This window comes from Xiphophorus hellerii, chromosome 11 (genome assembly GCF_003331165.1).
Source record: "Xiphophorus hellerii strain 12219 chromosome 11, Xiphophorus_hellerii-4.1, whole genome shotgun sequence".
Taxonomy (NCBI): domain Eukaryota; kingdom Metazoa; phylum Chordata; class Actinopteri; order Cyprinodontiformes; family Poeciliidae; genus Xiphophorus; species Xiphophorus hellerii.
In genome coordinates, this window is record NC_045682.1 from 19,335,564 (window position 1) to 19,361,838 (window position 26,275).

The 26,275-nt window shown below is 39.5% G+C and overlaps 1 protein-coding gene across 4 annotated transcripts in view; it reads left to right on the plus strand.

The window, feature by feature from the left end:
- cltca (clathrin, heavy chain a (Hc)) overlaps positions 1–25,070 on the plus strand; it is a 29,876-nt gene extending 4,806 nt beyond the window's left edge. The window contains exons 2-32 of one of the 4 annotated variants that reach the window (XM_032575687.1): positions 4,887–5,094; positions 5,469–5,471; positions 8,661–8,929; positions 9,897–10,058; positions 10,162–10,275; positions 10,403–10,576; positions 12,478–12,675; positions 12,792–12,992; positions 13,308–13,460; positions 13,563–13,685; positions 14,623–14,760; positions 14,842–15,006; positions 15,105–15,285; positions 15,575–15,738; positions 16,318–16,443; positions 16,522–16,664; positions 17,047–17,281; positions 17,372–17,494; positions 17,575–17,720; positions 18,222–18,405; positions 18,496–18,688; positions 18,863–19,020; positions 19,108–19,380; positions 19,795–20,112; positions 20,201–20,332; positions 20,428–20,538; positions 20,624–20,794; positions 21,338–21,559; positions 21,966–21,986; positions 23,225–23,300; positions 23,758–25,070. In XM_032575687.1, the coding sequence (XP_032431578.1) occupies positions 4,887–5,094; positions 5,469–5,471; positions 8,661–8,929; positions 9,897–10,058; positions 10,162–10,275; positions 10,403–10,576; positions 12,478–12,675; positions 12,792–12,992; positions 13,308–13,460; positions 13,563–13,685; positions 14,623–14,760; positions 14,842–15,006; positions 15,105–15,285; positions 15,575–15,738; positions 16,318–16,443; positions 16,522–16,664; positions 17,047–17,281; positions 17,372–17,494; positions 17,575–17,720; positions 18,222–18,405; positions 18,496–18,688; positions 18,863–19,020; positions 19,108–19,380; positions 19,795–20,112; positions 20,201–20,332; positions 20,428–20,538; positions 20,624–20,794; positions 21,338–21,559; positions 21,966–21,986; positions 23,225–23,300; positions 23,758–23,891 (5,019 nt within the window). In that variant the 3' untranslated portion in view covers positions 23,892–25,070. The remainder of the gene's footprint in view (positions 1–4,886; positions 5,095–5,468; positions 5,472–8,660; positions 8,930–9,896; positions 10,059–10,161; positions 10,276–10,402; positions 10,577–12,477; positions 12,676–12,791; positions 12,993–13,307; positions 13,461–13,562; positions 13,686–14,622; positions 14,761–14,841; positions 15,007–15,104; positions 15,286–15,574; positions 15,739–16,317; positions 16,444–16,521; positions 16,665–17,046; positions 17,282–17,371; positions 17,495–17,574; positions 17,721–18,221; positions 18,406–18,495; positions 18,689–18,862; positions 19,021–19,107; positions 19,381–19,794; positions 20,113–20,200; positions 20,333–20,427; positions 20,539–20,623; positions 20,795–21,337; positions 21,560–21,965; positions 21,987–23,224; positions 23,301–23,757) is intronic. The other 3 variants (XM_032575690.1, XM_032575688.1, XM_032575691.1) reach the window with 3 other exon arrangements.
- Positions 25,071–26,275: the final 1,205 nt, after the last annotated feature.

Consider the following 26,275-nt stretch of genomic DNA (forward strand, 5'->3'; position numbering starts at 1 on the left):
ATGTGGAACCGCTCTTATCCATCTATCTTAATTACCGTCACAAAGGTCTGAAAATCAGCCACTGTCCTCTTTTGCTCTGTCATGAAAGGTTTGACTGACTGATCCGGCCACCAGGTCACGTCTCCATTTGCCCAGTTAGCAGTAGGGCTGTGCCGATTGCAGTTTTCTGGCCAATTACTGATCTTTTAAAATGCTTAACCTGCTGATTCCAATTTTGGCAGATACACATTTTTTTTTGTCTGAAATGTTGCTCAATATCATAAGAAAGTTGTTGAATTTGCATCAGTGGGTCACTATTGACCCACTGACCCACACTTTTGTGTGCCTTTGTCACGGCACACAAAAGAGGACAGTGGTTGATTCTTAGACCTTTGCCAAACTAGATAAGATTGGATAAGATCGGCTTCATATGTAACAATCGGTGCACCCCAGTTAACGGTAATCACTGGGGGTGCACCAATGCAGTTATCTGGCTGATTCTGGCTTGCAAAAGCCAGATCTGCCGATTCCGATTTTGGCTGATTTTCTTTTTTTAAATGTATTTTTTGGGGGGGGTCTGAAATGTTGCTAAATCTAGCAAGAATGCCTCTGAGTTGGCAACAGTGGGGTGACTTTGTTGCTATGAATTTAGCAACTTTTCAGACTCGTGATAGTGTTGGCTATACATTAAAAAAAAAAAAAAAAAGTCTGTCAACCAAAATAGAAATCAGCAGGTCAGGCTTTTTTAATGGTGCAATTTTAGTTTTTATGTTAGGACTTTCACTCAGAAATCAGTTTTTTGCCTTCCCATAATCCAGGATGTTTCAGTCTGATTTTCCAGATACTCTTATTGCCTGATGAAAGTGTGAGACTTTCTATAAACTTGAACTAGTCTGGGGATGCATGACTATAGGAGAAAATTAGTTCTATTGCTATTATTTCACCATTTTGTCATTTCAGCTCCCATCTTCTTGTTGTATGCAATGTTTTTTTTTCTTTTACAATGTATCTAACATGGAGGGTAGGAATGTTTGAATAGTTAGCTGCTGTAAATTTTCCCTGATAACAGGAGGAAGTGCACAGACTGTTTTCATTTCCTTATCCAGAAGTTTTCTTAAACTTGAACTGATTTTTATTGCTGGATTATAGATATTTAAAAAATCTAAAGCTATTTACAGCTTCTTTTTTTTTAAATGCCGACTTGTTTCTGTTTAAAGTGATCAGCTGGAACCTTTGAAAGTCCCAACTGAAAACTGAAAGTTGGAACTTGAACTCAGTCTCTGACCCCGTTGACAGGACTCTACATGGTTTATTGGCTTCTGGAAAAAAATACTAATTTTAAGTGCAACACGTACGTTTTTTTTAAAAAAAAGAAATGCGTCAAGATAATTCTTCAGTTGGGAACAACCTTTTAAAATTTAGTCTACCTGGTTGACTGCAAACAAATAATATTTGAACTTATCCACAGTAAATGGAAAGGAAGTGAGCTAACGCTATCACCTTTGCAAACTCTTCCACATGAAAACACACCAGTGGAAGTGAATGAGTTCATTCAAAACTTTTAGTGGAATAAAATTCATCTGTAAAACAGCTTAAGCCTAAACTTTTAATAAAGAACTGTTCCTTTATGAAACCTGAGTGTGATGGATGGAAGGTTTCACAAGTTTAAAGTTATTAAACTGAAACGTCTTTTCATTCTATTGACACAAGAAGAAGGTAATTAGCTTTTGTCTATAATATAGGATATCATGGTCACTTTACTGAAACATCAAATTTGATTGTGAAATTGTGTTTTTTTTAATACTAACATTTATTATTTGAAAGGAAATTATTTTCATTATCAGAGGCAGTAAAGAGTCAAATCTATGACCATGTACACATGAGACTGTCAATGCAGAAGTGAAGTCTCAGTCATCAGGATGCTCTGTTCATCTACAACGATAAAAAAAAAAAATGCTTTGAGCCATTCTGCTGTGAAACTGAGTAGTGCAAGAAATAATCTAGGTTTACCAGAAAGCCCAGAAATGGCCTTTAAATATTTTGCCCCTGCAAGCAGAGAGGCATCAGGCCCTCTATGAAGTTTGCCATTCACCTTTATCCACATCCTTGATCCTACACTAGTGTATTACTCATTAACCTCAGGTTCTCCTTTTTCTGTCTCATCTTCCCCAGTGATTTGCACACTTGGCTACTTGTGAACATGCCCCAAGATGCTGCACAGATTTTATTCTTTTTTTTTTTTCTTCCAGTTTTGGTAGATGTTATTGAACCACCTTGTTTTCTAAAGTATCTCATTTCAGTTTCTATAATCACAAATGTAAGTAAATTGGATGCATACATAGAATTTCTGAACATTGATGAAGCATAAAGCAAATGGAAGTTAAAAGGCAGGAATACTTTAATTTAAATGGGCAGAGGGGGAATTTAAATGTGTATTGCTCAGCACACGTAGCAAAAAACAGATGCTAACGGTACCCAATTAAGGGTGGTGGTACTTGGTGAAGTTATTTTTGTCTCGTTGTTTAAGAACTTATTGTACAACTATGGCATCCCAAGTTTAGTTAATTTTCAGACATTTCTAGGGTAATTACCAGCTTCTTGTGAAGACTAGTCTCCCAGTCTTTCAATTATCGTCTTGATAAGTCGCCGCACCTCAGCTAAAAACAACTGCGAAAAGGCAAATACAGGCCAGACTGGCTGACTAAATGATTTTCCACATTAGCTGAAGCACCACAGGTTTGACCTGCTTTCACCCAAATTCCTGTTGATTGATGTCACGGCTGTTTTCAACCACAGTGGTTCACCAAATGTTTTTGTAGGAAGCCAGTCCAGTAGACTAAACAGTGGTCTTCTTGTCAGTTTCCCATCTTTGCATTATTTTTCCAATCATTGTGATGGTACCGTCCTGGCCTTTCCTGTTTTACAAGTGCTTTTCTTTGTGAATGAAAGGACTTCATGCAGAAAACTAGAATTTTTTTTTTTTTTTTTGTGGCAGTCTGGACTTGGATCACGTTGGTGTTGCATGCATGCAACTAGATGCTCCATTTGGTTTAGAAAGAGGGGAAGGGAAAATTGTGCTTCAGAATATTTCTGTTCATATCTGCCTGTACCGCTGTGAGTTGCCGAACTGCAGCGTCACTGAGAGAGAACCAGGTTACACTCTGAAAGAATGTGGGTGGGGCAGAGCTGTGGGAAGGGTGTATCCCGTCATTGATAAACGTCGTCACCATTTCGTTGAGCAGTTCCTGGAAAAGTGTCTGCCTGCTGATTAGCTTTCAATGATAGCAGTTTGCCAACTTTAATACAAATGCCCATTTCAATTTGGCAAATTGGAGTTAAATGCAATCAGCCCCAGAAATGCAATCCCCCCACCCCCCAAAAAGGATTCCTGTGGCCTTTATAAATACTATAACCAGAGATTATACTTTTTTCCCAAATGCTGCAAAGAATGAGCAATTCCTGTAATTCTTTTCCAAACACACATCAGTTAGGTACTTGGAGAAGTTGTACGAATGCGGTGTGTTACACATTGGTTGCTCAACGAGAGGAAGTTGCAACAAAACAACCTGCTATATGGGAAGTGTTTTCTGGTGGTTTCATTTCCTCTCGATTTGAAATCATAATATCAATGTCATCAACAGGCGGTTCATTGGAAAAGGAAGAAAGCATGTGTAGTGGTTGAACTTGTGCATGGTTTTGTGGTGCATCGTAGGGCTGCAGAGTAGACTTGTTGCAACATTCTCATGTTAGTCCTTAACATTGCAACATCCTTAATGGGAAAGAGCTGTTTGCAATGCAGTTTTTAAGGTGTTAGTTGAATTAAAAGTTTCCTGCCCAATATCTTTGTGTGTTCAATGAAGACTCAGTTCAGATGTTCATATCCGATGGTGATGGAAGCGACAGAGGTGGAAAAATGGAAAGCATTGCAATGAGAGGGGAAAATGTGTTGGTTGCAAAAGTGAGTGCCATTGCAATATTTCACAGTAAAATCTCAAACCACATGTTAAACTATTAGCCTTTGGGCATACTTGTTGGATCATTTAGGGCACATATTTCTGTTCTGGTCTGCTTCCCAGATACTGCTGTGTTGGTGTTTTTGTGAGACAGAGAGAAATCCTTATCAAACTCATTCATATTTTTATTTTTTTTATTATTATATATTTTTTTTAAAAGCCAAGATCAAAAAAGTGGCATCAAGGATTTGGACTTGCTTTGCAATATAATAAACACACTAGGGCTGAAACAATTAATTGAAATAATTGTCAGCTAATTTATTAATTGACTAATTGTTAACTGGCGTGTACAGACTCCAAAAAGGAACTTTGCAGAAAAAATTGGCCTTTTTTAAGAGCAGTAATTAAGCCAAAACTGTACAATATACATATATTTTTACATTTCAGATAAGAACACCATTGTCTTTAAATATGTTTTACCCAAAACTCCTCAGATGGCATAATTTTAGCTTGTTCAAATTCACTAAAGGAGTGCCATGTTTTTTTAGGCAATAAATATTTTTATTTAAAAGTTTTATTTGCATCTATTGATCTTCTATAAAAACATGGCTTAAGTTTTTTAATGAAAAATCTACTAAAGCACCTACTAAAATGGTTGCAGCCGTTTTTTTAAAACGTGGCAATAGATTGGTTATCTACTCTCTAAATTATGTCACTGAATCAGGAAGTCAAAAATAAAGTCCTGATGTGTTTTACTCAAGCCTTCAGTTATACTTTCTCTTGATTTTCCAAGAAAACGTGTCTTCCATTATAGTGACTTAAACGCCACAGATCATAACATCTGTAATATTTTGCAGAATCACATTGAGTGTGGAGCTGAGTTGTCTAGAGAAATTTCCTAACCCACTGTGGCAGATTTTTGTTCAGTCTGACATGTCTCCCTTTCTGCCCCAGCTCCAAAATTTGGGAATCAATCCAGCCAACATCGGCTTCAGCACCCTGACCATGGAGTCTGACAAATTCATCTGCATCCGGGAGAAAGTGGGGGAGCAGGCCCAGGTTGTGATCATTGACATGGCCGACCCCAATACTCCGATCCGGAGACCCATCTCAGCCGACAGCGCCATCATGAACCCCGCCAGCAAGGTCATCGCACTTAAAGGTACGACGCTAGTAAATATGCAGATTTCTGCTGCTTTAGAGAGACGTGTTCTGCCAGAATTTAAGTATAGATTTCTAATGTTGCTGTTTTTTTAAAACTGCATTAAAACTTATGTTCAATGTGAAGTTATTGGTTTTACGTTTTCAGAGCATGTTCAGTTTATTCATTAAGGTCTGTACACATGCAGCTACTTTAGTTTTCTGTCATTAAATATGTTTTATTGGCCATTGTTTTTTTAAACACTAAACATTTCTCATGAAGACTAAAATAGCATATTTTTATTGTTTTTGTCCAGCTGCTATGATTACTTTGACTTTTTTTGTTTTGTCTTTTTGTATGTTCATTTTTTTCTTACTGCTTTCTTATGTTTGCAGACGGTGAGTTGAAATTTCAATACTTACTGTGGAAGGGAAATCCTGTTTAAAGACAAGTAATTCTGAGCAAACCAAACTTATCTAAAAATATTTCACTCTGATTTTTTTTTTTTTTTTATATTAAAGCACAAATACCATTGAGGACATTTCTGCCAATTTTTAAACCTTTAACCCAGGTTTGCTCATTGTGTCTTTATCACCTTCAGTAAAACTTATTTGTAAACAGGATTTAGCTTTCACAGCCTTACAGCTTGCTGGCATTCCATCATTTTTATATTCAAAATGATTTAGAACATGTTCTTGTGGTATTATGGGTAAGAATAATTTCATTTTAATCCACGTTTCCATTTGAAATCTGCGTGCTTATCCATCTGAAATTGAAATGACACATACTTGTTTTCACTCGTCTTCCATCTGTGCTTAATGTATGGTTGTTGTTTTTTTAACTGAGTTCAGATGTTTTTGTATATTTGTTTTATAATTCTAATATTGTTGACTCAAATTTGTTTTTAAGTTGAAGAACAGAGATGTTTGATACTTCTCTTGGACTACCATATCTTGCTAAGTTTTTGTTAGCAATTATAATCAGTGAAGCTGTCCTATAACATTTGATTCAATTTATTTAAAAAAAAAAAAAATTAATTCTGTTTAGATCTAGACCTTTTCTTTATCAAGTGATTTAAATTGCAATATGCAAGCCAAAAATACTGATCTGTAGTTTTATTTGTGGTGGTAAGCGTTGTGTAGACACTAAATCACAGCAGGCCCAAGGATTGAGAACTTAAAAAAAAAAAAAAATTATTATTATTTAGTAGTGGAAAAATAAATCTAAATCTGACTTAAGAGATCGGACCACAAAAAAACCTAGAAATTAGTATCAGCCTGGATAAGCCCAAATACTGCATTTCTTATTGTAATTAGGGTTTAATATGGAATTTGTTATGGTTGTGGTAAAATATAAGATTTTCAAGATAAAAATGAAGAGGATTTGAAATTTTTTAAAGAATAGAATTAAAGTCCTTAATTCCAGGTTTTCCTCCTGTGCATCATAAGCCTGGTGGGCCACCAGGCTTTACTTGTGCCCCCACCAACCTAAACATTGCCTTTTTTTTTTTTAAGTCTTTTTAAAATGTTTGCATTTTTTAAGGCTTTACAGTTGGTGTACAGGTTTTATTCATCCAATCTTTCAATAACACATAATTATTAAGTGATATTTTCAAATTTCCTGTCTACTTTAACGTTTTTGTGGGGGTTTTTTTTAACTCGAACACAAACAGGGCGCTGGATGAATGACTGCTTAGCATCCAAACACTGTTCTTGACAAGTTTTCTGGGGGAAACCTTGAATTCTAGTTTCAATTTCTGGCCTTATATGCTTATATACACTTAGAATTTCAATACTAGGTCCTAAATTTTAGGACTTTTATTTAATCTTTTTTTTTAATTGATGAATGCTTTTGTAGTTAATTTATTCCATGACTTGTAGTTCTAATTCGAGTTATTTTATAAAAAATTAACTGTCAAAACTACAGAGTACAACACAGGAAAGCAATGGGGCCTTGTTACCATTTAGCTCAGACATCCAGCCTTCTCGGCAAACAGTGAGAGCTCTGCTTCATAAACTGGCAAATTATGTTAAGACGATTAAAATCTGAATGTTTCTGCGATAGTATTCATTACCAGTTCCCATAGTAGTTTGTCTTTATAACAGGGATTTCAGTAGTTTGCTTAAAGAAGTCATCAATAAAGGAAATAAATCCAAATACTTTCTACGGAAAGGTTGGGTAGTCTAGGTGTGTAGGGAAAAGTCATATTTAACATCCTTACTTGGCTTATTTGTCTCTTAACAAACTGAAATGTGTTAAGTAATTTATTTGTATAATTTCATGCACATACCCTACCCTGACATTTTCAAATTTACAATAGATAAAACAAATTACCTTTGTCGTGTAGTAAAAAAAAGTCAAACCATTGTGTACCATTTAGAGGGAGGACTCTGACACATTGTCAAGTTTACTGAAATATAAGGGGAGAATGAAATTAATACTAAACAATACATGCAGTACATGTAGAGGCTTAGATCAGTTTCTAAGCCCCTTGCTGTTTATACATTCTAGTGTCAGTCTAGTAAAGGCCCTTCTTTCTTTCCGTCTGCCTTCTCTTCAGTGTATCATTTTGCGATGTGAGCCCTAACCTGTTCATTTAACTACACTTGACGGATTAACACAATGCCTGTGCACAGGTGCAACTACTCCTTAAGACCCCGTTAATGCTTGCTCTCTAAAATGTGGCTGCCTAATCAAGCGGTCCATTCAACAGAATGCTTATTGTACTCTGATTTTATGGCTTTGTGATGACGAAGTAATCTCGATGGCTGTGAAAATGCATTTGAGTATTTAATAAGCAAACAAATATCACACTGCTTTTTTAAAAATGAAGCTTAAGCTCACTAAATTAATCCCAACTAATATAACACACAGAATGCAGGTGAGTGAACCTTTTGTATATAATATTTTAATGTCTAGTTCACACAGTTTCATAAAAATAACTCGTTAGGTGCTTTTGTCTTGACTAAAGGTACAAAACGTGTACACCTTTTTAAAAAAGCCTCTTTCTCTTGTTGTTCTGCTGTTGCGTATTTTTCTTGATGGCTTTTTTGACATAATCACAATTACTTTAGTTACTGAGAATGAGTCACACTTCTGGCCAGTTTATTGAATATTTGTTTTTCTTATTTCTTAATATCAGACCTTTGTCAATCAACAGTGCATCTTTAATCTTTTGAAAACAAGTATAAAATTTGGTAAATTTTGGTTACAAATATATATTTTTTCTCAGACATCTTGTAGACATTTCTTAGAATTGGAGCATGCATTTTCTTTAAGTATAAATTTGGTTTGCATATTTACTATTGGTATAGCTTCTTTGGAAGTCAAATGTTTTTTTTTCTCCTCCCCAATTTCCTCTATTTTTCAGTGCTCCTCTTGCTTGATTAGGTAGCTTCCTACTGCAGCATGTTTGGTATCCCCCTGTCTATCACTCCTGCCATCCTTACTCAATAATACTTTAATTTAAATTTGGTGTTTCTTTTGCAATAAATCCAACGTATGTGTGTGGAATGATGGTGGAAATGCATCAGAAACTCTAATGTTCTCTTTGGGCCTGGCTCCTGCTTTTATCCTCTTCTTCATAGCGGCCAAAACCCTTCAGATCTTTAACATTGAGATGAAGAGCAAGATGAAAGCACACACCATGACAGACGACGTGACTTTCTGGAAGTGGATCTCTCTGAACACGGTTGCTCTTGTGACTGACACCGCTGTTTACCACTGGAGCATGGAGGGCGACTCTCAGCCTGTCAAAGTTTTTGATCGCCACTCCAGCCTGGCAGGCTGCCAGATCATCAACTACCGCACCGACGCCAAGCAGAAATGGCTCCTTCTCATTGGTATCTCAGCTCAGGTAATGTAACAGGGTTTTTTTTTTTTCTTCTTCTTCTTTTTGGGTGAAGGGGGTATTGGTTAATCCTGGCAATAACAAAACTTGGCAGCATTTTAGAATAGTCAAACAATTTTTTAAATCTTCCTCCCATATATGCAATCTGGTAGATTTACAGAAATACTAATAAACTTACAAAAGAGCTTTACTCAAAATTATGGATGCACTGATCCACTTTTTTTCACTTCCAATGTCAACATGAGGTTTATCAGCCGATACCAATCCAATACAGAAAACAGTCCTGAATTGACTTAAAGCCCTTTTTTGAACAGACATAAATGTACTGATTTACAAATTTATGTAAAAACTCTGCCAGCACAGAACACTTAAATACACTAATAGCTTCACAAGCTTGGTCAGACAGATGACAACAACACAGTTCAGTCAGTTTGATGTGTTCAGTCTGTTCAATTTTATAGTATAACGGCAAATGTAAAATAAACTGACAGTGTAGTCAGCAACACTTTCTGAATCAAGTGATTCAGAAAATGCAATTAGAATTTCTAAATATAATGTAAAATAACATGGTATGACGTCACTTGGAGCACAAAGCATAGAATGAGACTGAACCTTGTGGCTCAGGCACATTGTCACAATCCAATCTAGAATTTATTTATTTTTCCCCCCAATATTGGGACTGATACAGATATTAACATCTGATTAGTGCATCTCCAGTCAAAATGCATTTGAATGGATGTTAAAGGCACAAAAATTGCTCAATTGAATTCAAGTTGTGATCTGAAGAGAAAATCCCTGCAAACACTCTGCCTTGCCCAGTTTGACATTTGCACAATATGTGCAAAAAATAATATTTAGAAATATCTGAAATATCCACGAATTTTCTTTTTTACTGTTGATCATATTAGTAGATGTTTACAAATGTGCGTTTGTGATTACACTCATGCTTATGTTTATATATTTTGTTTTGCAGCAAAACAGAGTGGTGGGAGCCATGCAGCTCTACTCCGTTGAAAGAAAGGTTTCTCAGCCCATTGAAGGCCATGCTGCCAGCTTCGCCCAGTTCAAGATTGAAGGAAACGCAGAAGAGTCAACTTTGTTCTGCTTTGCTGTGAGGGGCCAGGCTGGAGGAAAGGTGATCATTTGCTCATTGTAGTTGTATGTGGGAGGAAAGGAATCAATGAACCAATAAATTTAATCAAGTTCTTTTTTTTTTTTTCTCTCCCCGCTTGTCCTAGCTGCACATTATTGAGGTGGGAACCCCACCAACTGGTAATCAGCCATTTCCAAAGAAAGCAGTGGATGTCTTCTTTCCTCCTGAAGCACAGAATGACTTTCCTGTGGCCATGCAGGTTTGTTTCATTAAGAACAGCAAAACAAGCATTACTTGACATGCCAGTTTCTGGTATAAATTCTTTTATTGTTGCGGTTTTTTGTTTCATTGGAAGGGAAATGGTTTAATTTTGCTTTCTTTTGCAGATAAGTGCAAAGCACAATGTGGTTTTCCTCATTACCAAATATGGCTACATCCACCTGTACGACCTGGAGACTGGAACCTGCATCTACATGAACCGCATCAGTGGGGAGACCATCTTCGTCACGGCGCCACATGATGCCACCTCAGGCATTATTGGGGTCAACCGAAAGGGACAGGTAAACTTACCCACCAGTGACTATTGCATTGATGTTGACCCAGAACGTGGATGCTCAGTCATATTATTGTGACTGTATATTTCTGCTGATGACTACCTACTGTTCATTATAATCTATCAAACAATATATCGTACACCTTTCATTTAATTTGCGGCGACGTAAACGAATGTTTCAAACGTCGTGTTGTGACATGGGCCTCTGAAAGAAGCTCCTGCTTTGTTTGTCATCACGAGGCAAGCTCAGACTCTGCCAGGAGGCGCTCTAAATAATCCATGAGCTAGTGTTTCACACACAGGGAGTGGAGAGGGTTGGATGTTGCCGTGTGTATAAAGCAGAACCAGCGAGGAGAACTGGATCCAGCCAGCTGATTAATAATGTTCCATTCAGGCCACACACCACATGAATAATTGAGTGGAGAGAGGAAAGTTGATCTGAGTCGTGGCAGACATGCCTGCATGTAGGGGCAGTCATGTATCTGTGTGTGTGTGCGCGCGCTCAAGTCACGTGGACATGTACGGAGGCAGTGATCTGATAAGAAATAGGCCACTGCTTTGGCCTCTAGTGCTAACAGATGCATTGGTTAGCTTAGCAACAAAATCTGGTAATCTGATATCTTTAATGCAGGGGTGTCAAACTCCAGTCCTCAAGGGCCACTGTCCTGCAACTTCTAGATGTGCCTCTGCTGCACCACACATGAATAGAATAATTGGGTCATTAGCAAGGCTGGGAGAACTTATCTACACAAGGAGGTGATTAAGCCATTTCATTCCAATGTTTTGTACCTGTGGCGCATCTAAAAAACTGCAGGACAGTGGACCTTGAGGACTGACGTTTGACACCTGTGCTTTAATGCAACACTGCAGTGCTACATTCAATCTATAAAACACTTCTTTACATTCAAGTGTCTTATTCATTCCTCATGCTCTTGTATTTTATGCATTAAGTCAAAGATTTGTTGGCACTGCTGGGAAAAGAATGAATAATAGATTAAGAAATTGTTTTGCCAATTGAAGTTGGAAATCTTTATTACTGTTTTTCTTCCTGTATTTGACAGAGTTCTAAATTTTTTAGCCAGCTTAGGAGTAACTAGTGTTTTTGAGATCTGCCCCTAAGAGAAAATCAGTAATTTAAGAAGCAGAAACCCAGATGGATCCCAGATAGTTATAAAATCATGTGGGGAAAACAATTGTGATGAAATGCAATAAAAATGCAGTCAGTAGTGTGCCATTTTGGAAGTGAAAGAACATTTGAAATCCTATGAAATCATGAATAAGTTTCATATTAATGTTCAGCATTGAGTGCCCTCAGCCTTCTTATTGATTTTCCACACCAGAATCTGTCGTTTTTCTTCCCCCTCTTTGCTTTCAACATATTTCTGCTTTACTATCTGTGTCAGTGAACATCTTGTGCACTTGATACTACTGCTCATGTTACATTTGATACTTGCTGCTCTGCTGTGTATGTTCACTCTAGTATCTGTATTTTTTTCCCTCTATACATCTGATCAGTAAAATACTTAAACAGTGGGGTACTTCATGTCTGACTGTTCCCATGCATACATTAGCTCCTCTACCATCCCTTCAACCCCTTTGTTCCTGCTCCTTTAATTTGATCTTTTCTTTCAGTTGCCTGGTCTCTCCCAAAAAAACTAATTTAGATCAGCTAATTTTTCCTGGTGATGATTTACAGCACAGCTTACAGAGGGAAGGAAACTGCGGTTTTAAGCTAAGCAAAAAGTTATTCACATTTCACTTTTTTCTTCTTTTTTGGTCTGAAGTTTCATTTTTGGTTTTCTTTATGGTAGAGATGTGATCTATACTAATCACTCCTGAAAACTCCAAATCAGTTTTCTTTTTTTAGTTCTGTATTTCAATGGACTTAAAAAAAGTCTTCTGACCCAGGTGCTGTCTGTCTGTGTGGAAGAAGAAAACATCATTCCATACATCAACAACGTGCTGCAGAATCCAGATCTCGCCCTCCGCCTGGCTGTCCGCAACAACCTGGCTGGAGCTGAAGAGCTCTTTGCACGCAAGTTCAACAATCTGTTTGCTGCTGGCAACTACTCTGAAGCTGCCAAAGTTGCTGCTAATGCACCAAAGGTATTTTTTATTTATGTTTTTTTAAAATTTGGCTGTAATTATTCCAGTGTTTCTTGTGCTAGCCCATTGTTTTCATCTTCAGTTCCCTTCTGATTCCATTATTTTTCCTCTTTCAGGGAATACTTCGCACACCGGACACCATCCGCCGCTTCCAGAGCGTTCCCACTCAGCCGGGCCAGACCTCTCCGTTGCTGCAGTACTTTGGTATCCTGTTGGATCAGGGCCAGCTCAACAAGTTTGAGTCCCTGGAGCTTTGCAGACCCGTGCTCCAGCAGGGACGAAAGCAGCTTCTGGAGAAGTGGCTGAAGGAAGACAAGGTACTTGAAGTGTTTTGCTCAGCCTGCTCTCACACACAGGCGTTTCCTGCCACTTCCTGACTTGCTTTGTTTACACAAACGGCTAGCTTGTTTATGAATGCATGAGATCATCTGATATTCAAGGAATTCATGCACTTTAAAACTGAGGCTCCATCTTGGATTCCTCAACACTAAATAACTGACTGCTTTGGGAGTGAAATGGTTTATCTTTAAATGTAATATCTTAATGGTTTTATATTTCTCTAGGTTTCCTCCCTTGCATTACAATGTTTTATAGAAATCCAATCTAACTTTGTATGTCACTGCTCATTTCAGTTGGAGTGTTCAGAGGAACTGGGCGATCTGGTGAAGGCGGTGGATCCGACCTTAGCCCTCAGCGTGTATCTGCGGGCGAATGTCCCCAACAAGGTCATTCAGTGCTTTGCAGAGACTGGTCAGTTCCCCAAAATCGTCCTGTATGCCAAGAAGGTACGAAATCTACTTTAGATTCTAACTAAACCTGACAGATCAAAATAAGGTTTTATTCTCATTGCATTTAAGGTTTGATTTGATGAGTATTTCTTTTTGAAGGTGGGCTACACCCCAGACTGGATCTTCCTGCTCAGGAACGTGATGCGCATAAACCCAGAGCAAGGCCTGCAGTTTGCACAGATGCTGGTCCAGGATGAAGAGCCATTAGCAGACATCACACAGGTCAGAAGGAACTAGTTTTGCCATTTGCACATGAACATAATTAATCCTTAATCCTAACTTGACTTTGAAGTAGTGTGTACCACGTAATCGAGTAATGGTGCAGGATACAGCAGTGGAATTCAGCTATCTTGTAGTATAAAGGAAATGCACTACTTCCTTTACTTCCAACGTCTGCAGAATCTCTGCAACATAAACACAAACTGCTGACAGAGCATCCTGTGTTCCCTAAAGCGCTGTACAGGCAGATGAAGAGTTTAGAAATAACTTAGTCATGGACACTTTACAGTCTTTTACATCCAGTTATAGTATATGTTTGTCTACATATTCTATGGACTCGCATGCAAAAATATTTTTCTGATGAACACAATAATTTTTTTCTAAATCTGCTGTTAAATCTTAGTTAAACAATTTTAGTCTTTATTTATTTTTTTTCTTTAAAGTCCTTTATGCTGAGCAGGATTTTTTTTTCAGTTCTTTCTGAATCTCATTGCTTGGTAAGATATGAAATGGGCTCCGATACTGTCGTGGAAAAAAATGAACAGAGTTCATTCAACAAATATTTTCATAAAATGTGAAGGGAATGTGCTTGTTTTTTTTTTTAAGATTTCTTGTTGGAAATGCAATAGAAATGTTCCCTGAAGTTGGTCCTCTTGCAGCGAAGAGTTTAGTGGCTGATGTTGGCATGCATTTAAAACTTGGTGAAAGTTTTTTTTAATTTCTTGTATTTTGTCTCATTTCAAAGGACTTCCAGCGATTTGTCCTACTAAACCCAGAGGCGTACTGTACTTTACAATCTCTTTTGAAAAGTTTTCTATATTTACACTGAAATGGATAAAAATGCATTATTACCTTGTATAATTAGTGGTGGTTTCAGATTTTTATCCATTCGCATTTTTTTTTTTTAAAGATCTCACCTTGTGTGTCTGTATCTGCTCAGATTGTGGACGTTTTCATGGAGTACAACCTGATCCAGCAGTGCACCTCTTTCCTCCTCGACGCTTTAAAGAACAACAGACCGTCAGAAGGGCCACTGCAGACTCGCCTGTTGGAGATGAACCTCATGCACGCCCCACAGGTGGACCGGTGTTCATTGTCAAAAAAAATGGTAGACACCATACAAAAAATGTTTGTTCTAATGTTTCTGTTGTGCCTGTAGGTTGCTGATGCTATCCTGGGTAACCAGATGTTCACACACTATGACCGCGCTCACATCGCCCAGCTGTGTGAGAAGGCTGGTCTTCTTCAAAGGGCTTTGGAGCACTACACAGATCTGTATGATATCAAGCGTGCTGTCGTGCACACACACCTCCTCAACCCTGAGGTAGAATCCTTTCTTTGTCAGAACAACTGTTTATTTTTTGGGGGGGGGGCCTTTATCTTTTTGTATGAACAAACCGAACAAATGTTCTTCTACTCCAGTGGCTGGTGAACTTCTTCGGTTCGCTGTCGGTGGAAGATTCAATGGAGTGCCTCAGGGCCATGCTCTCAGCTAACATCCGCCAGAACCTGCAGATCTGTGTTCAGGTGGCTTCCAAGTACCATGAACAGCTCTCCACTCAGTCTCTCACTGAGCTCTTCGAGTCCTTCAAGAGCTTCGAAGGTGAGAACCCAGGCTTATGGCATCCTGTACCGTTGCCATGATTCACTTAGTAAAACGTTCAATTTCTTTCACTTTCAGATCTTATTTTAGTTGGCATTAGTTTTATTCAAATCTTTAAAAGCTGCCCGAATCAACTGTAATTGCCTGGCATGAGTGCATTAGTAGGACAATGGACTCAGTCACACCAGATGAGATCATGGTTGCTCATTTTTATGCTGGTGTCTGATATATTTAGTGTTTGAAGTCATGGATGTTGCTTATGGACTTGAATTTCCTTTGTGTCCCTCAGGCTTGTTCTACTTCCTGGGCTCTATTGTGAACTTCAGTCAGGATGCCGAAGTCCACTTCAAGTACATCCAAGCTGCCTGCAAGACGGGCCAAATTAAAGAGGTGGAGAGGATCTGCAGAGAGAGCAACTGCTACGATCCGGAGCGTGTCAAGAACTTCCTCAAGGTGACGTTTTTAAAAATTTTTTTTATTTGCATCCGGGTTTTTTTAAATTGTGTATCAACAGTCCTGCACACACACGTTAAAGGTCCACAGGTTAATGATCAGAGTGAACGAACTGGCTCTAAGCAGTTTGCTTGTATCTCTTCTAAATCCTGACCGTGGTGAATTTTCTTTCTTTGCTTTTCTGCTTTGAAATGGCAGGACATGTATCAGGTAAACCTTCCCTTCACCCTTCTCCACCTCAGGATCCTGATTTGTTTTCCTTTCTCCTTGTCCCTCTTCTCTTGAAACATGGAAATGAAACCTGCCTTTGTATGGAGGCGTATATTTGTATACACCACAGTCCATACACTATGAATGCAGTATAGGTCATGTAGTGCTAGTCAGTTGGTTGTGCTGCAATTGCAGTCGCTCGTAGCTAGCTAGCAACCTGTGCTTTTGAGTTTTTGAAATCTAACGTGTTAAGCAAAATACCAGTAAAGGATAAACCCTGTGCTATCAGGTTGGAGTAGATAGAGTTATAGAAGTTGTTATACATGTTACAAATTACTAATATCTCCCCTTTCAATTTGTGACACACAGGAAGCCAAACTCACTGACCAGCTGCCGCTCATCATCGTCTGTGACCGGTTTGATTTTGTCCACGATCTTGTCCTCTACCTGTACAGAAACAACTTGCAGAAATACATCGAGATTTATGTCCAGAAGGTGAGAACCACGGCAGTGACATTTTACCAGCAGCCACAATCCTTGTTTGAGATGCTTACTGTGGGATTTGTGTGGCAGGTGAATCCCAGCCGTCTCCCAGTTGTCGTCGGGGGCCTCCTGGATGTGGACTGCTCTGAGGACGTCATCAAGAGTCTGATCCTGGTCGTCAGAGGACAGTTCTCCACGGATGAACTGGTTGCAGAGGTGGAGAAGAGGAACAGGTGCTCTAACAATGCACACACATTAGCTTTCTTTACTTAACTCTGAAGATAATTAAAGGAATTCCATGAAGTTATTAGAAGTGGTTAATTTTTCCTTATTTTTAACTAGGTAAAGCAAAAACTACCGCACTTGAGTTTTGGGTAGAACATATGTACCAACAAAGGTGTTTATCTTTAATGTAAAATGTATATATTTTTTGTTCTACTTTGGCTTAATTTTATCTTACTGGGTTTTATTTCCTAATGGAAGTGCTTTTTCAGTCTGTAAACTCCAGTTAATAATTAATCAATTACTAAATTAGTTGCCAATTCAATTGATTCATCATGGTTAATCAGAGTAATCGTTTCAGCTCCGCTCTTGATGCTGTTCTATTTGTCCCAGACTGAAGCTGCTGCTGCCCTGGCTGGAGTCCCGCATCCATGAAGGCTGTGAAGAACCTGCTACCCATAATGCTCTGGCAAAGATCTACATCGACAGCAACAACAACCCGGAACGCTTCCTGCGGGAAAACCCGTTCTACGACAGCCGTGTGGTGGGAAAGTACTGCGAGAAGAGAGACCCTCACCTGGCCTGTGTGGCCTATGAGCGGGGACAGTGCGACCAGGAGCTCATCAATGTGAGGATACATTTCATTCATTCTTATCCTGTATCCACACGTTTTTTTTCTACATCAGACATAAATGTGAATTTTCTTTTTTCCCGTCAGGTTTGCAATGAGAACTCTCTGTTCAAGAGCTTGTCTCGCTACCTAGTGAGACGTAGAGACGCTGAGCTGTGGGCCAGTGTTTTGCTGGAGAGCAACCCCTACAGACGGCCACTCATTGACCAGGTAGAGTCTGAAGACCTGACGGTAAAGCTTCCTTCCTACCTTCTCCTGGTGCTTCTCTCAGACACTGTTTCTGTCCTCAGGTGGTCCAGACGGCTCTGTCGGAAACCCAGGACCCTGAGGAGGTTTCGGTCACCGTCAAAGCCTTCATGACTGCTGACCTGCCCAATGAGCTCATTGAGCTGCTGGAGAAAATAGTGTTAGACAACTCCGTCTTCAGTGAACACAGGTAGGGATGTTCTTCACCTCAACTGTTATCCAAAAGTCATAAATTCATTAAGGCCTTAAAATGTCTTAAATTAAAAAAAAAAAAAAGCAATTTGGCCTTAAATACATTAATCACAGGCCCTAAATTTTGTCATGGTGAAACTATTCAATCTCGTATATCCTATGTAGTTTTTTTTTTTTCTCGCGGGACTCAGGCAAGTTTGAGTTGACGTCTTTATTGGGTTATTTATAACTCAAGGCATTTGATGCTACAAGTAACTAGCTGCTAATACACCCTTGATAGGTAGCTAGATTTTTATGTCTATTGTGGATAAGTGCAAGTTTAGCACCAATTTATTATACTTTGTGCAGTTCTCACAATAAAAGTCTTAAATTTCTTCATAGTGGTCTTAAAGTCTTAAATTTGAGTTAGTGAGGTCATTTATGCAGGTTTCACCACTTTCAGATTTACTTGACCCAAAGAAGTGCTAATCGTTTTTTGTTTTTTTTTCTCTCTCTCCAGGAATCTGCAGAACCTTCTGATCCTGACCGCAATCAAAGCCGACCACACGCGTGTGATGGAATACATTAGCAGGCTGGACAACTACGACGCTCCTGATATCGCAAACATCGCTATCAGCAATGAACTTTTCGAGGAGGCGTTCGCCATTTTCAAGAAGTTTGACGTCAACACCTCAGCCGTGCAGGTCTGTACTCTTGAAATTGCATAAATGTTTGCCTTATTAACTAAAGGAGGCTTACAATTTTTCTTTTTCTTTGTTTCCCCTCCTCCTTAGGTGCTCATCGAGCATATCGGCAACCTGGACCGGGCCTATGAGTTTGCAGAACGCTGCAATGAGCCTGCTGTGTGGAGCCAGCTGGCCAAGGCTCAGCTCCAGAAGGAGCTGGTTAAAGAAGCCATTGATTCTTACATCAAAGCTGACGACCCGTCTGCATACATGGAGGTGGTCCAGGCAGCTGATAAGAGCGGTAAGTAGGATAATCTAGAATAAGTACAATCTCAAAGAAGCAGCCATGTTAAACCTCATGTCTAAACAATCAACTGGTTCCCTTTCCAGCAGGACAATAAGCACACAGCCAGAACTAAAATAAAATATATATTTTTTTGGGTTAACTTGGTCCATCATGTAAATATGTTTCCAGGTAACTGGGAGGATCTCGTCAAGTTCCTCCAGATGGCTCGCAAGAAGGCTCGTGAGTCATACGTGGAGACAGAGTTGATCTTTGCCTTGGCCAAAACCAACCGCCTGGCCGAACTCGAGGAATTCATCAACGGACCCAACAACGCTCACATTCAGCAGGTCAACCTTGCTCCGACGCACAACACAGTCTCCCTCCTTTGCCCGATCCACATTTAAACCCTGGACCTTTACTCCGTCGTTTTCCAGGTCGGCGACCGCTGCTACGACGAGAAAATGTACGAAGCCGCCAAACTGCTTTACAACAACGTCTCCAACTTCGGCCGCCTGGCTTCCACTCTGGTGCACTTGGGAGAGTACCAAGCCGCTGTGGACGGAGCCCGCAAGGCCAACAGCACCCGCACCTGGAAGGAGGTGTGCTTCGCCTGCGTGGACGGCCAGGAGTTCAGACTGGCCCAGATGTGCGGCCTCCACATAGTGGTGCATGCTGACGAGCTGGAGGAGCTCATCAACTATTACCAGGTAGGTGATATCAGACTTATTTAACCTTTACGCTTCATTATGAAAGCGTCCTTATTAGAGATGCACTGATACGATATTAATATCTGCATCAGCCACGTTTGACCAAAGTAGTCAACCTATCTTTTTTTTTTTTTTTCAGTTTATTTTACACTGACTAATTGAGCTGACTTGCATGTTTGACTAAGTTTGTGAAGTTATTGGTGTATTTAAGTGTTGCTATAATGGTCCACAGTTATCAAAGTTGTGATCAGTACATTTATGTCCATTTAAAAAAAAAAAAATGCTGTAAGTAAATTCAGCACTGTTTTCCTGTATCTGCTTGATATCTGCCGATACTAAACCTGCGCTGTTTGTATCGGAAGTGAAAAAAGTGGATCAGTGCGTCCCTAACCTTCATCCTCACGTCTCCCTCAGGATCGCGGCTACTTTGAGGAGTTGATCACCATGCTGGAGGCGGCGCTGGGCCTGGAGCGTGCTCACATGGGCATGTTCACAGAGCTGGCCATCCTGTACTCAAAGTTCAAACCCCAGAAGATGAGGGAGCATCTGGAGCTGTTCTGGTCCCGAGTTAACATCCCGAAGGTCCTGAGAGCGGCAGAGCAGGCGCACCTGTGGGCCGAGCTGGTCTTCCTTTACGACAAGTACGAGGAGTTTGACAACGCCATCATCACCATGATGAATCACCCAACAGATGCCTGGAAGGAGGGCCAGTTCAAAGACATAATCACCAAAGTACGGCTTGGTCAGATTGAGAAATATCTAAATTTTAGTCGTCTTGGAGTGGATTTTCTAAAAACCTTTCAATCTGCATCATGTGTAGGTGGCCAACGTAGAGCTGTACTACAAAGCCGTCCAGTTCTACCTGGAGTTCAAGCCTTTGTTACTGAATGATTTGCTGATGGTGCTCTCCCCTAGACTGGATCACTCTCGTGCTGTAAACTTCTTCGCTAAGGTACTTTGAAGCTGATAAACACACACCAAGGTCCAGTTGTTTTTCTAAGTTATATGTGCCATCAATGTTGAACATGTGTGTGCGTGTGTTTTCAGGTGAAACAGCTGCCTCTGGTCAAGCCATACCTTCGCTCAGTACAGAACCACAACAACAAATCTGTCAATGAAGCACTTAACAACCTCTTCATCACAGAAGAGGACTATCAGGTGAGTTTGACTGACATCACAGTGTGATTTCTGTTTATTTAAAAAAAAAATTCAACTGTTAAGCCCAATTTGCCGCTCGTTTCAGGCTCTAAGGACGTCAATAGATGCCTACGACAACTTTGACAACATCTCGCTTGCCCAGCGCCTGGAGAAACACGAGCTGATTGAGTTCAGAAGAATCGCTGCCTACCTCTTCAAAGGCAACAACCGCTGGAAACAGAGCGTGGAGCTGTGCAAGAAGGACAAGCTCTATAAGGTGCTGCTTCTACTCGCTTTTTTCCTGGAATTAGTTTTAGGTGACCTTTGTGCTGACCTTTGAGAAATTAGTTTTTTTGGAAAATGGAGATATGGCCTGCTTAAAAAATAAAAAATAAAAAAGTCAAGGCAGCTGATCAGAACGCTGCTGCTCGTGTTCTGACTAAAACTAGGAAGATAAAGCACATTATCCCACTTTTAAGGTCCTCACACTGCCTCCTTGTAGCTCAGAGAATAGACTTTAAAATACTGTTGCTAGCTTATAAATCACTGAATGACTTCATGAAATAATGCTTTCAAGATCTGCTGTTGTCATACCTTCCAGACCAGTCAGGTCTTCTGGTCTGCTCTGCATCTCCAGAACCAAACATAAAGAGCCGTTCAGTTTTTATGCTCTTTTAATCTGGAACAAACTTGCAGAAAACTGCAAAACAGCTGAAAGAGGCTAAAAACCCACCCGTTTAGAGTTGCCTTTGACTCATAACTGGAACATTAATAAATACAAATAAACTTAATGAGTTTTTCCACGTCGTCTCTCTGATAGGACGCCATGCTGTACGCATCAGAATCCAAAGACGTGGAGCTGGCAGAGGAGCTGCTGTCCTGGTTCCTGCAGGAAAACAAGAGGGAGTGTTTCGCCGCCTGCCTTTTCTCCTGCTATGACCTGCTGCGGCCCGACGTGGTGCTGGAGACCTCTTGGAGGCACAACATCATGGACTTTTCTATGCCATACTTCATTCAGGTCATGAGGGAGTACCTCTCCAAGGTATGAGGGAAGACTTGTGCATTTATCAAAGCACCAGAACAGCAGTTTAAAAAAAAAAAAAAAAACGAGATGCACCAATCGGATCAGGTGCTCAGTGGGGCCATTTAACTTTGATGTGCTCTGATCAAATATTGGTAGGTCAAGAACAATTTTTTTTTTCCAATTCTAAAATACATTAAGACACAAAAACTCCCGTGTTTTTTTTGCTCAATTTTATTTGATTGAAATCTGCTAAATTTGTCAGAAGGTCAGAATTACCAGATCAGGCCATAAACAAAATCAGAAAATCCTGATTGGTGCATGTCTTAAAAAAAAACAACACCTTTTTAACATGTCAGAACTGCTGTCTTTAAATGAAGGGCAATATTTAATCTTGATCTCCTGTGCCGCACCTTTCCCCTCACAGGTTGAAGCGTTTAAGGAAAAGGTGAAAGCTGAACACGGTTTTTGCTCGGGAGATTGCAGCCCTTAGTGTGCATGGTTTTAGCTTTAACGTGTTAACATTATCACTCCACTGCAGTGTTTTAAGAAATGCTTCAGTCTCAGGAGAAAACCTCAGAGATGTAGTGGAGTGCATAAGAAAAAGAGCAGGACATAATTCTGTTCAGCTGAGTGAAGTTTTGTTGAAAATTCACTTTAACAGTTTAACTATTTGGTGTAAGTTTTAACTCTAGAAAGCCTAAAAAGAGCATTTTCTCCCAGAGAGTTGAGTAAAAGCTTTTGGGAGAGTTTAACATGGGTCTACTGCTAACTAGGACGCATGTCTTGTTGAAACATAGCAGTAGACAGTTGGAAGCACCTGGACAGCTGGCCTCATCACACTGCAGCTTTAATATGACCAGCAGTGTGTCCCGCATGGGACTGCCTCAAGTGACAGTCAGCATATGTTATAGGCATGGACAAACTGAATGTGGATGTGAAGATGTTTAGTGTATCGTATTGCTTGTGCTGCTGCTCGTCGTCTCAGGACACGTTTTGCTTTTTGCTGCCCTCTGACTTGCTGCTTGAAGATTTTTTTTTGTTTTGTTTTTGTTCTGACAAATTTTTTTCCAGTGTGTCAGGCAGTTTGGAAAGTATTTTGACTGTTGTGGTGGTTGGACATCTGTACTTGGTGTTTTATCCACCAGAAATGGAGACTGGCACAGACTATTAGAAGCTTTGCTGTTAAAGTTGAACAAAAATGCATTAGATTAGGCTCTACTTCAGCAATTCCTGCCCTCATTTCACCAAGAGTTTGAACTATTGTATATCAATTTCTTTTCATTACATTAAGGAATAATGGGAAAAACTGTTCACACTCTGTGCCATATTTCTGCACAGGGTCTAGATTATGAAGACAGAAATTTGTAGGCCTGTGGATATTTTAAGCAAAGTCAATTGAGTCGTAACATAATATTAAAGGTTACACTTTGTCTACATGAATGTTAAAATCCAACACTATGAGCTTATTGGTATTTAACACCAAATCAGAAGAATCTGAGAACTGATCTAAAAATAGTGAGATGGAGCCTGGAGGACAATACAAAACATGATGAAGAAATATCTAAAATATTTGCTATGTATATACTCATTTTCCCATTTCTAGCATGTCAGCATTTTTTTTTTATTTATAAATATGCAACGCATTTAGACTTGGCACTAAATATTTATTTCTCTGCAATGCAGGTCGACAAGCTTGAAACCTCAGAATCCCTAAGAAAAGAGGAGGAGCAGGCAACAGAGACGCAACCCATCGTCTACGGTAAAGGCTGTGATCCCCGTCGACGAGAGCGCCTTACTCATCTCCTGCTGGTCTTTCTTATCCAGGATTTTCAATTGAAATTCAGGCTTTCCCCCAGGAAACCTGGAAAGACTGGTGGTCTACGTGCTGAGCAGTCTACCAGCAGCCCACTGTGGTTTTGTTTAGAAATATTAAGACACAAATTCAGAAGTGCACGAACAGGCATCATAATTTAAACCTATAAACCTAGCTTAATATGTCTTTGTTACTGGTGTATAAAAAACCTTTTTCAAATCAACAAACTACACTTAGCCTGGTGGGGCAAGTAAAGCCTGGTAGCCCACCAAGCTACACTGGGCGAAACCCTTAAATTTAACCTTATAAAACAAGTTGGAGTAAAAAAAAAAGATGGCTAGTATGTCAAACTGGTGTATAATAAAACAGTTTAGATGAAAGTTTTTTTTTTGTTTTTTTTCAGGAACACCTCAGCTGATGCTGACAGCAGGCCCCAGCGTCCCCGTGGCCCCACAGCAAGCTTACGGCTACGGCTACCAGGCCCCTGCAGGCTACGCCCAGCCAGCAGCTCAGCCAGGCTTCGGCTACGGCATGTGAAGACCCCGCCTCCTGTCTGTCCACATCCAGGCGCCATCCATCTCCCAACAGTCCTTCACCACACCTTTATTATCGCCTCTCTGCCCTCTACTAGGAGCGGGGAGATGATACTGACAAACTATTACTTTTTTTTTTCTTTTTTACTTTTCCTTTGTTTGAAACTGTCATGAAGGACTCAGTTTGTTTTTTTCCCCCCAGTTTGTCAAAAAGATTAAATCAGATTAATTTTCTCACATTCCGTATTGACTAGATTAATTTTCTTGTATTTTATTTGAATGGGGACATGGTTAATGTACAATGGGTGGGCTTGTGAGGAGAGCCAGTTCTCTTCTCAGATTTACGGTCTGTTGTGAAGCACCTGATTTTGCACTCTATAGTGAGAAGATAATGTAGAACCTTTTCCTGTCCTCGTGTGAGCAGCTTCGTTTTTGTCCGACTGTACAATGCGTTGAATTGTAGTATATTCAGACACCAAAACTTGCTTCTGTGTTGTTTTTTTTTTTGTTTTTTCTCGCAACATCAGACTGCTGCTTTCATGACTATAATCCTGAAAACACTACGTTTTACTGGTCCCCATGCTCTCGCTCTTCAGGGCTGTTTGGTTGGAGAAAATCTAAGACTTATTTACATACGATGTACAGGAAAGTTTGATTCTTTCCAGCAAAAGCCTATGCAGAAGTCTCTAAACTCGGTTCTTCTCAGAAAACATTTCCGTGTGCTTTACACACTGCTTTAACACGGGACCATTCTTCCTCAGGAGGGACTGCAGACCTGTGTGTGACTAACGTGCCCCTGTCCTACTCCGGTTTGCATCAGTTTGGTCACTGTTGCCAATTGTGCAGGAGACTTTTTTCTTTTTCTTTTTTTTTTCTTTGCTCCACACTTTCTTCTTGTGTCCCGTTGTGGGATTGCATTTAATGTTTTCAGTTGACCTACTCATCCAAATCTGAAACGATGTCAAAACGTGGGCGGGGGGGGGCTTTGACATTTTTACTAAAGGCTTGCTTGTATACAGAAAAATCAATCATTAACTCCTTATATTCTTATCTAAATTACCTTAGATTTAAATTGTGCACTTACGATACTTGATTGTGCATAATCAGGATCATAATGAATGAAACAGCGGTTTTGTTTCCACTTAAAAAAATAAAAATAAAATAAAGGCTTTGTTTGTCAAGAGTGGCGTCATGGTTTCTTGTTTTAGTTTTTCTAACCAGTGTGTTTTTTTTTTTTTATAGCTAATATTTGGTGGTGTGATTCCAACAATGTGCTCTTAAACCGAAACTAGGATTAGTTATGTATCCGATTATTACGTTAATACTCTGAAGTTTACTATGAATTTCAAATGCAGATGGTTCTGGTTTGCAGCTTATGAAAACCTAAAAATCACTTGTGCATTGTGGAGCTACTGGAAGCTTTGTTCAGTATTTTATTCAGGGCTTACATGAATTAATCGATGTGGCATGGAGAAAATCAGCCTGATGTGTTCAGGAAGTCCAGGTTGCTTTGATAGCTGTGGTGTTGGGTTTGGTGTTGCATTTTTTTGTTTTGTTTCAAGTACATTATAGGTTCTCTTTAAGGTTCTGGTCAAACCAATATGGTGGCCAATAGAGGACATTGGTCACTCAAGCTGTATTGGGTGCTTTGATGGTGTGGACAGGGGCCAAGTCTTGCTGGAAAATAATCAGCATCGCAATAAAGCTAATCAGCAGAAGGAAGCAGGAAGTGCTCTAAAATGTCTGGAGAAATGGTTTTGTCTTAAAACTCTTGTGAATTTTGCCTCAAACTCTAGAATTGGCGTTGCTTCAGTTTTCTCAAAAGATGTTATTGTTGCTTGTGCTTTGTTTTCTATGACACTTTTTTCCTTCCACTCAACTCTCCAATAATCGTGTGTGGATTCAGAGTATTGTGAATAACCAGCTTCTTCAGAATTGACATTTTTGTGGTTCATCCTTCCAGTGGGAGCTAGCAATTTTCCTGATATTTTTAGATCATACTTTTGTATTACTCTTGTATCATTTTCTGATAAATATTTCTGTTTTCATGTCCTTTAAGACATATTCTTAAAAATTAACAGAAACACTTGATGTGTACAGCTTTTGAAATTACTTTAGTAAATGACGCTAATCCCAGGATGGCGCACAAAACCTTTTCTCCCATCTACCTCCAGAAAAATATAAATATAGGGATCTCATGCCCTCTGCTGGTACATGGGGGAATGTGCTGGAAGTAAAAAATGGTTGTCACCTTAATCTCAAAGCTTTGATTTCATGTCAGTGTAGGCAAAGAAATAAAAGAATAAAAAAATATGACTTACTGATGTTTGGGTAAAGCCACCATTTATGTCTTCTGTGCATTTTTGCATAGCATTAATCAGATTCTTT